General features: G+C 41.1%; 1 protein-coding gene across 3 annotated transcripts in view; it reads left to right on the forward strand.

The window, feature by feature from the left end:
* Nucleotides 1–4,948: 4,948 nt before the first annotated feature.
* The window catches only part of ZNF451 (zinc finger protein 451), a 97,222-nt gene continuing 86,964 nt past the window's right edge, over nt 4,949–15,206 (forward strand). The window contains exons 1-3 of one of the 3 annotated variants that reach the window (XM_066252853.1): nt 4,949–5,869; nt 6,329–6,412; nt 14,312–14,392. In XM_066252853.1, the coding sequence (XP_066108950.1) occupies nt 5,849–5,869; nt 6,329–6,412; nt 14,312–14,392 (186 nt within the window). In that variant the 5' untranslated portion in view covers nt 4,949–5,848. The remainder of the gene's footprint in view (nt 5,870–6,328; nt 6,413–14,311; nt 14,393–15,206) is intronic. The other 2 variants (XM_066252846.1, XM_066252838.1) reach the window with 2 other exon arrangements.

Genomic DNA, 15,206 nt, shown 5'->3' on the forward strand with positions numbered 1-15,206 from the left:
GATAATAGTGAAATGTAGGAACACCATACCTTGACCATAGAAGAAGTTTTGCAAGATTTGCAAATGAGTAAATGTAAAGAGTTGTGAGAAGCCATAATGTTAGTTATGTAATGGCCATAAATGTTCCCTGATGTCTCGGGATCTTGGAAAAGCCCTCAAGATGCTGCCTTAACAACCTTTGTAAAAAAGCCAAGATAATTGAGCACATTCTTTTGCTTTTTGTAAAATGGTTTGCTGAGCCCTCTCTCCCTAGATTGTTCCAATAATAACCGATAACCAAAAGCCTGTTTCGCCTCTGTAAAACTGCTTTGGCTAGGTGCTCCCCCCGCCCTCTGCTTTTTTTTTTTTTTTTTTTTTTGCCTTTAAAAGCAAACTGGAGTTCGTTCGGGGCCACATGATTTGGTAACTATAGTTCCTGTGCGGTTGCCAGTTTTAAAATAAAGACTCCTTAAGAATTTGGCTACTTAATTGTGTAGCAGAATGTTTGTTTCCTCGCTGCCCAGATATAACAATAGTACGATTATAGACTGCATGTTTGTGTTTCCAACCCCAAAATTCATATGTTGAAACCATAATCCCCAATGTGATTATATTTGGAGATGGGGTTTTTGGGAGGCAATTAGGTCATGAGGGTAGAGCTTTCATGATGGGATTAATGTTTTCATAAGAAAAACAAGACAGTTTGCTTCTCTGCTGTCCACCATGTGAAGATACAAGAATAAGACTGTTGACCTGGAACACTGAGGTCGCCGGTTCAAAACCTTGGGCTTGCCTGGTCAAGGCACATATGGGAGATGATGCTTCCTGCTCCTCCCCCTTCTCTCTCTCTCTCCCCTCTCTCTAAAAAATCAATAAATAAAATATTAATTAAAAGAATAAGACTGTTTGCAAACCAGGAAGCAAGTCCTCACCAAGAGTCCATTCTGATGGCACCTTGGTCTTGGACTTCCCAGCCTCCACACTGTCAGAATTAAATTGTTCAAGCCACCAAGTCCACGGTAAATTGTTATAGTAGTCCAAGCAGACTAAATAAGTACTAAGTTTATGTCAAAGAAAAATCCTGATTCTTGGGAAATACACATTGAATATTAAGGGATAGGGAGGTATGATATATGCACCCTACTCTCTGATGACTCAGAAAAAAGTATATGTATACTTATGTCTCTGTGTATAAATAGAAAAAATATGCTAAAACATGTTATTATTGCAATTTTTCTGTAAGTGTGAAATCATACAGAGGTGTCTTCTGCTTAGGATTTTTCATTCTCCAGCTTGTGGGAAGAAACAAATATTTATTATGCCTCCCTTAAATTCCTCCAGTCACTCTTCAGTAAACAGATTTAAAATTTTTAAAATTTATTTCTTTATTCAGTTTAGAGAAGATATATATATATATATATAGAGAGAGAGAGAGAGAGAGAGAGAGAGAGAGAGAGGGAAGGGAGGCGAGGAGCAGGAAGCATCAACTCCTACACGTGCCTTGACCAGGAAGCCTAGGGTTTTGAACAGGTGACCTCAGTGTTCCAGGTCGATGCTTGATCCACTGCGCCACCACAGGTCACACTAAATATAGTATAGATTTTTACAACTATTCTAACACACAGATTATCATTTAAGAGGTGAAATCTTAAAATTTATACCTAGTGGCAGTATTGTTACAATTATACTTACACTTAACACTACACAGCCTGACCAGGCGGTGGCGCAATGAACAGAGCGTCGGACTGGGATGCCGAGGACCCAGGTTCGAGACCCCGAGGTCAAGCTTGAGCACGGGCTCATCTGGTTAGAGCAAAAGCTCACCAGCTTGGACTCAAGGTTGCTGGCTCGAGCAAGAGGTTATTTGGTCTGCTGAAGGCCTGCGGTCAAGGCACATATGAGAAAGCAATCAATGAACAACTAAGGTGTTGCAATGCGCAACGAAAAACTAATGATTGATGCTTCTCATCTCTCCATTCCTTTCTGTCTGTCTCTGTCTATCCCTCTCTCTGACTCTGTGTCTGTAAAAAAAATAAATTAAAACAAAACAAAACACTACACAAAAGACTAATTCCTTTAATAAATGCGAACCAGTTCTAATACTTTTGGTTGTCCATGATGTTTTCAAAACCCTTGTAATCCACTACAAATTGAACCATCAGTGTTCTTGTGCAGAACCCTTACACGGAGGAATAGTATTACTAAAATGCAAATACAGTGAATGAGGACCCTCCAAATATTTTTAGGAAGGGGGTAGGAAATCGTACAAATTACTCAAAATGTGTAATAGCACCAAAACTACTGTTTTCAGTTTACACATAAAGGCAAATACATTATTGCTTGAAGGGGGAATGCCTATATTCTAAATAAGTAATTAATACAGCTTGTTCCAATGAGAAAAGTGGTCTGTCCTATGAACTCTGCTCCAACAGGCTTATTTTTCTTATGCGCAACATTTATACAGAATTCCACACCTGAGAGGGACAAAAAATTTGCACTATGGATCTCTAGGCTAGTCTTTTATACTCTTACAGAACCAAAACATCTTTGTTTTGATCCCATAACTCCCAGGAAATAACACTGACAACTGATTCCCATAAAAGCCACTTTCTTCCTGGAAGAATATTCTGTTTATTCTGTTTTGAAACACACTGCTCACAAAAATGAGGGGATATTTCAAAATGAATATGAAGTGACAAAATATCCCTTCACTTGAGCAGTATAAATGCCTATAAACCTATTTCTTACTTCCTCAGAAATTGTTAAAGAGATCATTCCAGTTGCTAGGTTTTAAAAAATGAACATTTAATCCAAACCAAATATGGTCCTTAATAATAGAATTATATTGGAAGTATCTGTACATTTACTAAAGTATAATAAGATTTGGTGCAGTGTATACATGAACTCTTTTGCCCAAGTTGAACAAGCCTTTAATAAGTTACAGGCTCATGCTAACCAACTTTTTTGCCTTTTTTTGAGATTTATGAATATTGGATACTTTTTAATGAACATTTTGGCCTTACTGATACATCTAATTCGCTTCTTGGTGGCATTACCTCAGCAAAAACCAGGTCTCCAGAATCTTAAATGCCGCTATGCAGCCAATGTTCTGACAGATGGTTCTATAAATAATCATCCAAAAAGAACAGCAAGAAAGTCAATAGGAAACTGATAAAAACAAAACTAAAGTTGAAGCCTTTACTTACTTGTTACATAATGAGTCGAAGGAAGAATATCAACATAATGCCACTGATGTAGATCAGGAACTCTATTATGATGTTGCTTAGGACAAACCTAAGACGCCTAAGTTGTAGTGGTTGGTTATCAAATCCAACGATGGGTTCCCTTAAGCTCTTAGCTCATAAAGCAAAATAATGGATGTGCATCCCAAGTAAAAGATAAAGAACATTTCCTTATTTATACAAAGAACATTTCCGCATAGCTAAATCTTCATTTTGAATCCTGAACCAGTCAGCAAACAACTCTGCTTCTTCCACTTCAAAGCTACTTCATAGGGAACTATGAAGTTCCCTACTTCATAGCTTGGCCTTAAAATTATTCAACCCAATGTCTTATAAGTCTAGGATTGAGAGACTCCCAAGCTTTGCCTATGTTGTTTTCTCCTTTACTACACCAACCTAAATAAATTTGGCTTTGTGGGAACTACTGGCCTATCTGATAAAGTTGTCAGTGGGTTTCAAAGGATTTTCTTGTATACACAGTCTGGCTACCCCAAGACAATTATTAATATTTAAGTAGGTTTCTTTTTTCACGCATGGTTTTGCTGGGTGGTTTGACATAGTTCTGATAACATTCTATGTATCTTGCATTTTTGAGAAATATGCTTTTAGAAGTTTTTGCTAAACATTTTCAATGGTGGTAAAAAATGTTATGTTGGGCCCTGGCCGGTTGGCTCAGTGGTAGAGCGTCGGCCTGGCGTGCATAAGTCCCGGGTTCGATTCCCGGCCAGGGCACACAGGAGAGGTGCCCATCTGCTTCTCACCCCTCCCCCTCTCCTTCCTCTCCCTCTCTCTCTCTCTTCCCCTCCTGCAGCCGAGGCTCCACTGGAGCAAAGATGGCCCAGGCGCTGGGGATGGCTCCTCGGCCTCTGCCCCAGGCGCTAGAGTGGCTCTGGTCGCAACGGAGCTACTCTCGGGAGGGGCAGAGCATCGCCCCATGGTGGGCGGAGCGTCGCCCCCTGGTGGGCTGCCGGGTGGACCCCGGTCGGGCACATGCGGGAGTCTGTCTGACTGTCTCTCCCCGGTTCCGGCTTCAGAAAAATACAGGAAAAAAAAAAAAAGTTATGTTGGCAGAGTCCATGCCAAAGTTGAACCATTCCACCCCCCAATCAGACATTTAGATGTTTTCCAATTTTTGCTATTGCAAACAAACCTATAATTAATATTTTGCAAAAAGCTTTTCCTACAGATTAAATTTTGTCCTCAGGATAAATCCTTGTAATGACAAGTGAATTTAAGGAGATGAGTATTTCGGGCTCTAGCTAGCCATATAACATTTGTTTTCCAAGAGTTTTACCAATGAACTCCTTCCACTTGCAACCTGTTCAAGTAAATGCTCCACTGAACTTTATCCAGCACATTAGGAAAAACGTAAATACAAGTTTTGCCTAGACATTAAAAAGTTTTAGATGTTTACATAGAGCTTTTGAGGAACACAATAGGCAGGTTTCTTATTCTCAATTTGCCTCTATATTTCTCAAATTAACTAGGTGGAAAAGCAAATGAAGTCATAAAACACTAGGAAGAAATGCAAATATTAAATATTAAGCAATAATTACTGCAAGCATAGGTAAGTTTGGTTCGATGGTAGGTTAGTATATATACAGACCAATAAACACCCCTAGGAATCAAAGATTTAAAAGAACTTTCCAAGTTGAATTATTTTCAAAGACTTTGACAATTAGTGTAGAAAACAAAACCTTTTTTTTTTGGTAAGGCATTGAGTGAGAAGGAATTAAAAACACATAGCTGAACATAAGTGAACTATTTATAGACTGCTTTTTTGAGTGCAAACATTATAAAACGGTCAACTATTTTATTTTACTAAAGTAATAATTGGGCACGTCTTTTAAAAGTACATTTAGCTGGGACAGACTTCCGGTCCCGTTGGGCCCTGGACTCTCCGGCTCTGCCAGTTTTCTTCCAGCTGACCTGAGACCGGAGCTCCGGGTCCTCAACGTTCTTCCCAGGTTGGGTTAGTTACACGCTGTGTCTGGGAAGCTGAAGGTGGGGAGCAGCTGAGGACGGTAAAGACATCAGATTTCTTTCCCGATCTTAGTCTTCAGCTAACCCGCCACTCAACTTAGTCCCCATCGCCGACTTGAAGTGAGCTTCACTCACTTCCACAACCAGACGAATCCAACTCGGAACCTTCTTCCCCATCCCGGACCCCGCCCTTCTCCGTTAACTAGAACCCAATCTCAGCACCCGCCGCTCGGCGGAACCGCGGTGACGTCACCGCGGCGAAACGCATGCGCTGGGCCTCGGGGTCCTTTTCCGATTCTTTCAACCGCTCGCTGCTCGGCGGTCTCGGGTTCGACGAGAACTCCAATTCCCAACGTCCTGTGCTTTGGGAACAGGGAAGGAGGGTCGGGACTGTGGGAAAGAGGCTCCGGAGGGGAGCGGGCCGCAGCTGGCGGCTCCTCCTCCTGCAGCGGTTTGGCACCTCTTTCCGCCGGCGGCGTCGGCGGCGTCGGCGCTCACGCAGGGGCGGGTCACGGCGGCGCTGAGCGGTGCTGGGCGGGAAGGGAGGTCGTGGCGGTGGCTGTGTCGGCGGCGGGGACAACAGCGGCCGCGGCGGCCGCAGGGACAGCCGGAGCGGTGGTGCTGTCAGTCAGGCCGTCGGAGAAATGGGAGACCCGGGGTCGGAGGTGAGCCGGCAAACCCACAGGGTTTCGGTGTTGTTGGGTGTGAGGCCTGGTGCTCGGCCGCAGCCGCGGGGCGACACCCTCGGCGTCTCGGGCGATCCCGGCGCCGGGGGCCCTGCGGGTCTGAGCCGGGGACCGGCGGCAACAATGGCCGCCCCCGCGCGCCCGCCCGGCCGAGCCCGGAGTCCCCGCTGCTCGTCGGGCTGAGGCTGCCTCCCTGCACTGAGCAGACGGGGACGCCGCCCGGGCCGCGAACCGCTCTCGCTGCCGGGTCCCTGCGGCTGCACGTCTGCAGGGGCCCAATCCGACTCCATCGACTTCTGCTCGCGGTCGCGGGGCTTGTGCTGTTGGGTTTCCTTGAGAGCTGTTCCTTTTTCGTTTCTCTTGGGCACACCTCTCCCTGCAGGTACGCGGCTGTATAGATAAACGTATAGATAAGTGTGTTTTGGCTTGTTTTTGTAGATAATAGAATCTGCTCCCGCAGCTGGGCCCGACGCATCTGAGTGCACGACGGAGGAAAATGAAGATGACATTCAGTTTGTCAGTGTAAGTAGCGGCGCTATTCGGGTTCTTCCCCGAGTCAGGGACTGCGTGGGGAGCCGTTCTGGGGACTACGCCTCACCTGTTCGTTCACCGCCCAGCCCAGACGGATGCGAGTCTGACGGGCCCTGGACAGTGCGGAGCAGGGCCGGGGATGAGGAAATGGACCAGAAGAGGTCTCTGAGCAACCGCAGTAGCCATCACAAAGACTTGGCTAAGGACGTGTTGTCCACTTAACCACTCTTCGGCCTTCGTGTAGAGCCATTTTATACTTCATCTTTGCAAAGTACAGGTCTCCTAAGACTGAGTATAGAAATGGGGGAAGAGTGACTTCTAAAAGATGACACACAGGTCAGGGACCAGGGACAGCGAATGATGAGGAAGGACGGGGAAGACAAGGTTTATGAGAACTGAAAACCTGGGCATTATGTAGCTTCGTAGTAACATGGAGGGAGGTAGCTTGAAGGTCTCTCTAATATCTGAGGTCATGGTGTTACAGCATGTAGAATAATTGATGTTCCTAAGGAAAGTCCCTGCATCACCAGGGACTTGCTGTATTCTGATTTTAATTCCTTTGAGACAATTTCAGGCATTAGTAAGTGTAGATTCTTGGGCCTCACTGTGGACCTACTGAATAAGAATTTGAAGGTGGGGCCTATTAACCTTCATGTTGGAAAAATGCAAAGACAGATTGAATCTCTGAATCACACTCTATAAAGCGTTGGATTGGGGAAAGGTGGGCATGAAAATTTTGGGATGATTTTCACCCAAAACTGTAAAACTAACAAGGGCTTTGCTTAAAGTAGTACCTACCTAGAGAATATTTCTACTCTAAACTACTATGAATGCCGTAGTTAAGGTTCGCTATTAAAGCTGTATAATTTTTCTTCAACAGAGTGTCGTGTATTTGTGTAGAGTTGGGGGCAACGTTGTAAAACTGGCTATTAAACAATATCCTAGTATCACAACATTAGGGTCACTGTGGTGATCCATTGTTGTGTTGTGTCTTAGTGGGTTTGTGTAGGAGGAGTCTTTCACAAGATCATTTTGTGGCTTTTTCTCCTGTGCTAGTGCATATGGTACTTTTTTATTTTAAACTTTTAAGGTTTTGGGGGGGGGGGTTTAGAAGATTCCTGCCCCTTCAGTTACTTTGGACTAACGTATGTTTGGTAACAGGATTCTATGGCTCTTTAGGACAAATATTTCAGGTTCTTCCTGAATATTGGTATGTTTTGTGAATGAAAAGTATTTCTCTTGATATTTTATGCAAATATAAGTAAGAATGACACCCACTTTATGAGCTACAGGCCTTACTTTGAAAGTCACAGATGGAACCTACTAAAATAAAATTTGAAAATACATATATTTTTGGTACTCCAGAATGAAGTATGACAGTGCAGCTTGTGACTAATTGTATTAAGCTGAAGTTTAAAAATACATTTTTAAGTTTTATTTTAAATGTAGAGAATCTGTTACATCTTTACATCTAGAAAAATTTATACATATCAATGATTTGTGTATCTAACTTGACACATCATCTTATATTTATCCCTGTTTTCAAATATACGATTAAAGGTTTGGTAATTCCAAATGGAGAAAATGAATTACATGTATCCAGTGCAATTACAGTACTAGAAGACACTTACTAAAAACATTCCCTTTGCTTTTTAGTGATAATGCTTAAATGACAATGATGTCTTAATTCTATTTTATAATAGAATTAGAGATGGGATCTTATATTTTATTCAGATACAAAAAGAGGATTATGATGTCTCTTCTTGATTTACTCTGGATTTCTTAGTTCACTGTTGATTTCCTTTTCTCATATTTGATACACCTGGTGGCATAGCAGTCTTTTTGAGGTTTGCAAAATACAGAGTTGAAAACTAAACAGCATGCTGAAGGAAAGGGAAAATTAGGTGTGGAGGTCCAAAATGATCCCTTTCCTTTATATTTTATTGAAATATAACAGAACACAATTTGTAAGTACTATTTGACTTTTGCAAAGCCAGTACACCTGTGTAAACAGTGCTCAAATCAAGAAACAATGTTATCATAACAAAAGCTTTTCATTTAAGTCTTTCTCATGTTAATAATATGACTCTTTATTCAGCCATCTTTGTGTCTTTCTTTGAAACTGGATGTTTTGATTTATTCCCAGAGAATTGTTTTAGCTAAGAGCTGATAACATGAGTTTTCACAATGCTATTCTAGATATAAAGGTATCAAAACTTCTGAGGCAACCTGTCATAATCTTGAGAACAGCAGTGAGATTTAGATTTCAGCCAGGATTATTGGTTTAATATAGAATCATTGAACATGTGGAAATAGTGAAGGGAATCAAGGTTTCATTTCATAAATAACAGAAGCACATAGGTCAAGTGATTATACTTTACCCACATTAGAATGGGTCATAGGCCAAAAAATTAGGGTATCTCGTCTGGATGTCTAAGGACTGTAATTAGGTTTATAAAAATGATGTTGGAGTTCATAACATGCAAAGTCATGAATTAAGTACCTTAGAGGTACAAGTATTAATTGGAAATCCTACTTAAAAGCATCAGTACTGTATTTTAGTGGGGGAGATGATTTAAAAGATGAGAACTATTTACATAGTTCTAGTAGAACTTTTATAAAAGTACATGGTGCTATAAAAAAAAGGACTATTAAAATCAATTTTAAAAAGACTTACTTTGGCATAGGAAGTATTTGTCTAAAAGGTCATTTTGAGAAAAATAGGAAAGGTATCAAAATGGGAAATACAGGATTTTGTGTAGTTCTGGAGAATAATTTTTTTTCCCATGTGGGAGAGGAAAGGATGGGCTAGATAGATCTTGAATTTGGACTAAATTTGAACTTAAAGTAGGCAATTGGGAACCACTTGAAATTTTTAAACTGAGCAGGACTACAGAAGGTAACTATGCCCCGAACTTCGCTCTATGGGGGAAAAACAGGAATTATTTTGGGTGTTAAATTAGATTTTTTACATCTGTGCTTATATTCATGTTTGTTTAGACTGGGTAAGTTTTTTTTTTTTTTTTTTTTGTATACCATATCTTTATGTATTGATATCACTTTCCAGTTAGTAGGCAATTGTTTCTGTATGAGAATCAGTTTTCTAATAACAGGAATCAAACCTTTTCTTATTTAAAATTTTTATTTAAACTTATTATTAACTGTGTTCCTAATCTGTTTTTCTTGTGCCTTCTAAATTGTGTGGTTTTGGAAGTAGGATCCTTGAATTTTGTTATTGTTGCAGAGGAGATGTGAATGATGGTTTACTAGTTGATGGGAAGAGCAAATTCAAATAAAATGCCTTGTGAATAGAGGACCACATGCATTTATACTTGTTATGAATATAAGTAGTGATTATAAGTATTATTAGAAATTACTTATTTTTGGTATTTCTGTGATACACATAACTTCTTTTGGGGAGTTATTTTTTGGTCAGTGTTATGAGTTTGCAGGTAGTCCTTTTTCTTATTGAAAAGCATTTTATCTCAGAAATTTAGGTAATAAGCATTGATTTAAAATTAGTACATATATTTTGAACTACCTCAGAGTTGCATTGACCAAACAACTAATTATGTGTTTAGAGAACCAGGTGTACCTCAGTTTGCTGATTTGTTAAGTGAGATAATAGTAATAATTCAGCATCTCATCTTGTGAAGTAATTCTGGGGATAAATCATGTGAATGAAAGGTTAGCATAATCCTTGTACAGGGCAGAATTACAGATGTTATCGAAATAAATGATGTACTAAAATGTTTCAGTTCCCTCATTATGGTAGATGTCTTTCCATATCCACTGTGGAAATTAGCTGAAGTGTGGAGTATTTGTTTATAAAGCCATCTTACCATTTTTCTTATTTTTCCACTCAGCCTCTTTGCCTTTTTGGTAGTGACCATTCTGTCACTTAAAACTCAGTAATTATTTGTTGAGTGAATGAATGAATATTCTAAATGACTCCTGCTTTTTCTCACTTTTGGATTTCCTAGCCTGATTCTTTTTATTAATTAGTGTGAATAATGTGAAGCTGTCGTTGTTTAGTTGTGCTTCCCAGTCTCGTGGTTCACTCTAATAGTAAGTTTCTGGTAGTCATCTCTCATCTGTTTTTACTCCTGCCCCTTCTATTATTTTGCATCTGCTTTTTAATCCTACTTCTGACCATTTTCCTTATTGTTTTATCCTGCCCAGTCTACTTTTGCTTTGTGCCCTGTTACTTTCTTTCATCTCGCTTATTTATTTACCTACTATCATTTCATGAAAGTTCTGTTTCTACTTCTGTATTCCTGGTAATCTGGGGACTTGATTGGTGTACTATTACTGTGGGCATGTAATAAAATTTTGTAATGAACATTTCTTGAAGAGTACAAACTCAGGTAATTATATGAACGGTAGAAGCTATTTTTCCTCTACTCCCTTCTTGGCTTAAATGTATGCTTTTGGTGATCTTAATATTAGGTAGGTGATACATCTCTCCTGACCATTGGAGAATATCTGTCCCTGTTTTCCTCTTTTTAAAACTTTAATTATTACAGCTTAGGTAAAAATTCCAATTACTCTATTAGATGAGTCTCGCCTAGAAGTTTTGCTCCCTGGTTCTATTGTAATGGCTAGATCACTCACTACCTGCAAGGATAGCAATTTGCTGCTTGAAGAGAAGATGCAGTCTAGGGAGAGAAACAAGCTATCCTTGAGACTGGAGGCTTCTTTCAGGAAGAGAATTTTTTAAAAAAATATTTATTTTATTGATTTTAGAGAGAGTAAGGGGGAGAACGAGAGAGACCAGGGACATTGTTCTGTTCTGTAGGTGTCCTGACCGGGGATCAAACTGGCAACCTCTGTGCTTCCAGAGGATGCCCTAACCAACCGAGCTATCCGACCAGGGTCAGGAAGAGGATCTTTAACTAGATTTTAGCTCCTGTCTCTAGACTAGAGTCATTTTCTGTTAGTATTAACACTGAATTAATTTCTTTGGCTTGCCAGCAGTTGACTTTATCCTAAGAAAATTTTCCCTCTGCCATATTTTCCTCTTGCATTCCTTTCTTATGTTCTCAACATACTAAATTTTTTTGTTTTGTTTTAAGAGTAATCTTACTCATGTCCTATACTGCCTCATTTCTACTTAACTTTTTAGAGAGTAGCTTCTGTGCTCACTGCATTTTTAACAGTTACTCTTTCAAAGGGATTTTAAAACCTCCTTGTTGCCAAATTCAGTGGCGTTTTTTGATGTTTTTGGCCAGAGTTAGTTTTTTTTTTTGTTTTTTGTTTTTGTATTTTTCTGAAGCTGGAAACGGGGAGAGACAGTCAGACAGACTCCCGCAAGCGCCTGACCGGGATCCACCCGGCATGCCCACCAGGGGGTGACGCTCTGCCCCTCTGGGGCGTCGCTCTGTCGCGACCAGAGCCACTCTAGCGCCTGGGGCAGAGGCCAAGGAGCCATCCCCAGCGCCCGGGCCATCTTTGCTCCAATGGAGCCTCGCTGCGGGAGGGGAAGAGAGAGACAGAGAGGAAGGAGAGGGGGAGGGGTGGAGAAGCAGATGTGCGCGTCTCCTGTGTGCCCTGGCTGGGAATCGAACCCGGGACTTCTGCACGCCAGGCCGACGCTCTACCACTGAGCCAACCGGCCAGGGCCTGGCCAGACTTAGTTTTGATAATTTTTTATTGAGGTTTACTCTGTGAGTTTGTGCATTCCTGATTCTTTTCTAATTTCTGATTACCTACTTAGCTCTTCCTGAATCCTAAAATTCCAGCATTTTCTCAAGAGCCTCCTTGAATCTTATTACTCATCTTTGCTTTCTTCCTTGGCAATATCATAGTTTCAAAATAGAGCTAGAGTTCCCTGACCTGCGGTGGTGCAGTAGATAGAGCAATGGCCTGGGATACTGAGAGGACCCAGGTTTGAAACACCAAGGTTGCTGACTTGAGTGTGGACTCACCAGCTTGAATGCAGGATTGCTGGCTTGAGTGTGGGATCATAGATATTACCGCATGGTCACTGGCTTGAGGCCAAGGTCACTGCTTGAGCAAGGGGTTACTGATGTAGCTGGAGCCATCCAGTCAAGGCACATATGAGAAAGCAATCAACGAACAACTAAGGTGCCGCGTCTATGAGCTGATGCTTCTCATCTCTCTCCCTTCCTGTCTGTCCTTCTCTCTCACTCAAAAAAAAAAAAAAAAAATACTGGCCTGACCAGGTGGTGGCACAGTAGATAGACTGTCAGCCTGGGACTCAGGACCCATGTTCAAAACCTGAGGTCAACGGCTTGAGCGCTGACTCACCAGCTTGAGCATGGGGTTGCTGGCTTGAGCGTGGGATCGTAGACATGACTCTGTGGTCGCTGGCTTGAGCCCAAACATCACTGGCTTTAAGCCTAAGGTCTCTGGCTTGAGGCCAAGGTTGCTGGCTTGAGCAAGGGGTCACTGGCTCTGCTGTAGCCCCCTGGTCAAGGCACATACGGGAAAGCAATCAGTGAATAACGAAGGTGCCTCAATGAAGAATTGGTGCTTCTCATCTCTCTCCCTTCCTGTCTATCTGACTCTATCTGTCCTTCTCTCTGTTCTCTCTTTCTCTGTCTCACACATACACACACACACACACACACACACACACACACAAATACTAGAGTTAATAGTCTTTTGGGGGATCCACTCCCAAATCTGTACTCTCAGTATGCTCATACATCCAGATTACAGTTCTGCATTTCCAGCTCTCTGCCAAATAACTCTGTGTGTCACTGGCATTCCAAATCATTTTGTGCAAAAATATCAGCTTTGTGTTTCTGTGTTTCAAATTTATATTAATAGGCTTGATAAGCGGTGGTGCAGTGTATAGAGCGTTGGCTTGGGATGAGGAGGACCCAGGTTTGAAACTCTGAGGCTCCCATCTTGAGTGCAGGCTCATTTGGCTTGAGCGCGGGGTCGTAGACATGGCCCATAGTCACTGGCAAAGGGTCACTGGCTCGACTAGAGCCCCCCATTATCAAGGCCCATATGAGAAAGCAATCAATGAACAACTAAGGTGCTGCAGTTGATGCTGCTCATCTCTCTCTTTTCCTGTCTGTCCCTATTTGTCTCCCCCTACTCTCTTCACTTAAAAAAAAAAAATAGTGGCATTAGCATCCTTCTTTTTGCCCAACCTTGAAACCTTAGGGACCCCTTTGACATCTGGTTATTGTTGGGCTTTTGTTTCGTGTTGCCAATCTCCCCCCCCCCATTATACTCATACCCATATATACTTTGGTATATGCACCACAACACTATTCTTGCAATTACCACTATTTTAGTTCTGCATTTTGTGTCTGGAACGATTATTTTGCTTTCCCCACTCTTTATACTTATTTATGTGATTAATCTTCTTAAAGCACAACTCTCATAATGTTACTCCCCTCTTAGTATTTATTAATTATTTTTTGCCTGTGGAATATAATTGAAGCTTTTAAGCCTAGCGTTTAAGGCCTGGATCATGATGAAGTGAGGATGGATGGAAAGAAAGGATGGAGAACAGTCAGGCTTAATGTTTGACTCTATAGAAGCGGGAGATAAAGCTGAGCTACTGGTCAAAGAACTCAATGATTTTGGACTTGGATATCTAACAAACCCATCCCATTTGCAAAGCATTGTATCATAATATGTGTTTTTATATCCTGTTTCTATATTAATAATCCTTTCCCAAGGAATTAACATAGTGTTCCTACTCTCACCTGGGTTTATCCTTCTAGATTTTGTCATTTTTTATTCATCTACATACTCTGAATATTTATTTTTCTTCATTTATTCTCATTATTTTCTGCCAGCCATAAGGCTTCCTCTTCAGAGGAGTTCTTGCCAATCTCAACAAACTTGATTGTTTTAAATACTAGTTTAGTTTGAAGTTTGTTAATTTCCTTAATTTTTTTATAGGAAGGACCATTAAGACCTGTTCTTGAATACATTGATTTGGTCAGCAGTGATGATGAAGAGCCTAGCACCTCTCATAGTGATGTAAGTACACTATATTTGATTTATATTTATCTACTTCTGTCATTTGAGGCATTCTCTAAAGGGAGTTATCAAATCAGTGGTGCTGTGTTTAGTGCTTTAGAGAATGGCCCATTTCTGTTAGAATGGGCCATACATAATAAGTAGTCTAAGGAATCCTTTGCCCAGAATATCTCCTCCTTTCAGTTTTGTTCCTCCTTTCAGTGAGGATGTGAAAGGATGGCATGACACAGGGAAGTTTGCCTTGGAGGTGATATCTGAAAAGGAAAGTGCAATATAAACTGCAAGCTTTTTGGCTCCTTGTGTCCTTCTCCTTTCCTATCTGTCTTCAGGTGCCCTATAGAACTGAATCCTTTTCCTCCAGAACCATGTGGCCACAGAAAATTTGTTTTATCTTGGAAGAAAGGATTTGTGAAGATTCTTTAGAAAATGGCTTGTGGGGAAGGGTCATAGGTGCTATATTACTTCAGTCATCATATCTTTTAACCTCTATCCCCTATATATTTGGAGTTTTCTCTCTCTCTGTGAATTTTTTAGTTGTGGGGTTGACCATTAAACTAATACTTTCCTTACTTTGAGAACCAGATTAGCTGAACTCATTATAACAATCTTGTCTTTTATTTGTCATAGTCCAAATTGCTTGCTATGAATGGGCTATTTTCTTGCTGGATCAGAGAACTCCTGGCTCCTGTTCAGGGTGCCCAGAAGCCTCTTTGCTTTGTGGTAATAGGGGATTGAGACTTGGACCTGTAATCAAAATACCTAGGTTGTAGTCTCAGCTTTATTTCTTATTAATTCTGTGACTTAGAATAAATTG

The sequence above is a fragment of the Saccopteryx bilineata genome, chromosome 1 (assembly GCF_036850765.1).
Source record: "Saccopteryx bilineata isolate mSacBil1 chromosome 1, mSacBil1_pri_phased_curated, whole genome shotgun sequence".
In the NCBI taxonomy this organism is placed as follows: domain Eukaryota; kingdom Metazoa; phylum Chordata; class Mammalia; order Chiroptera; family Emballonuridae; genus Saccopteryx; species Saccopteryx bilineata.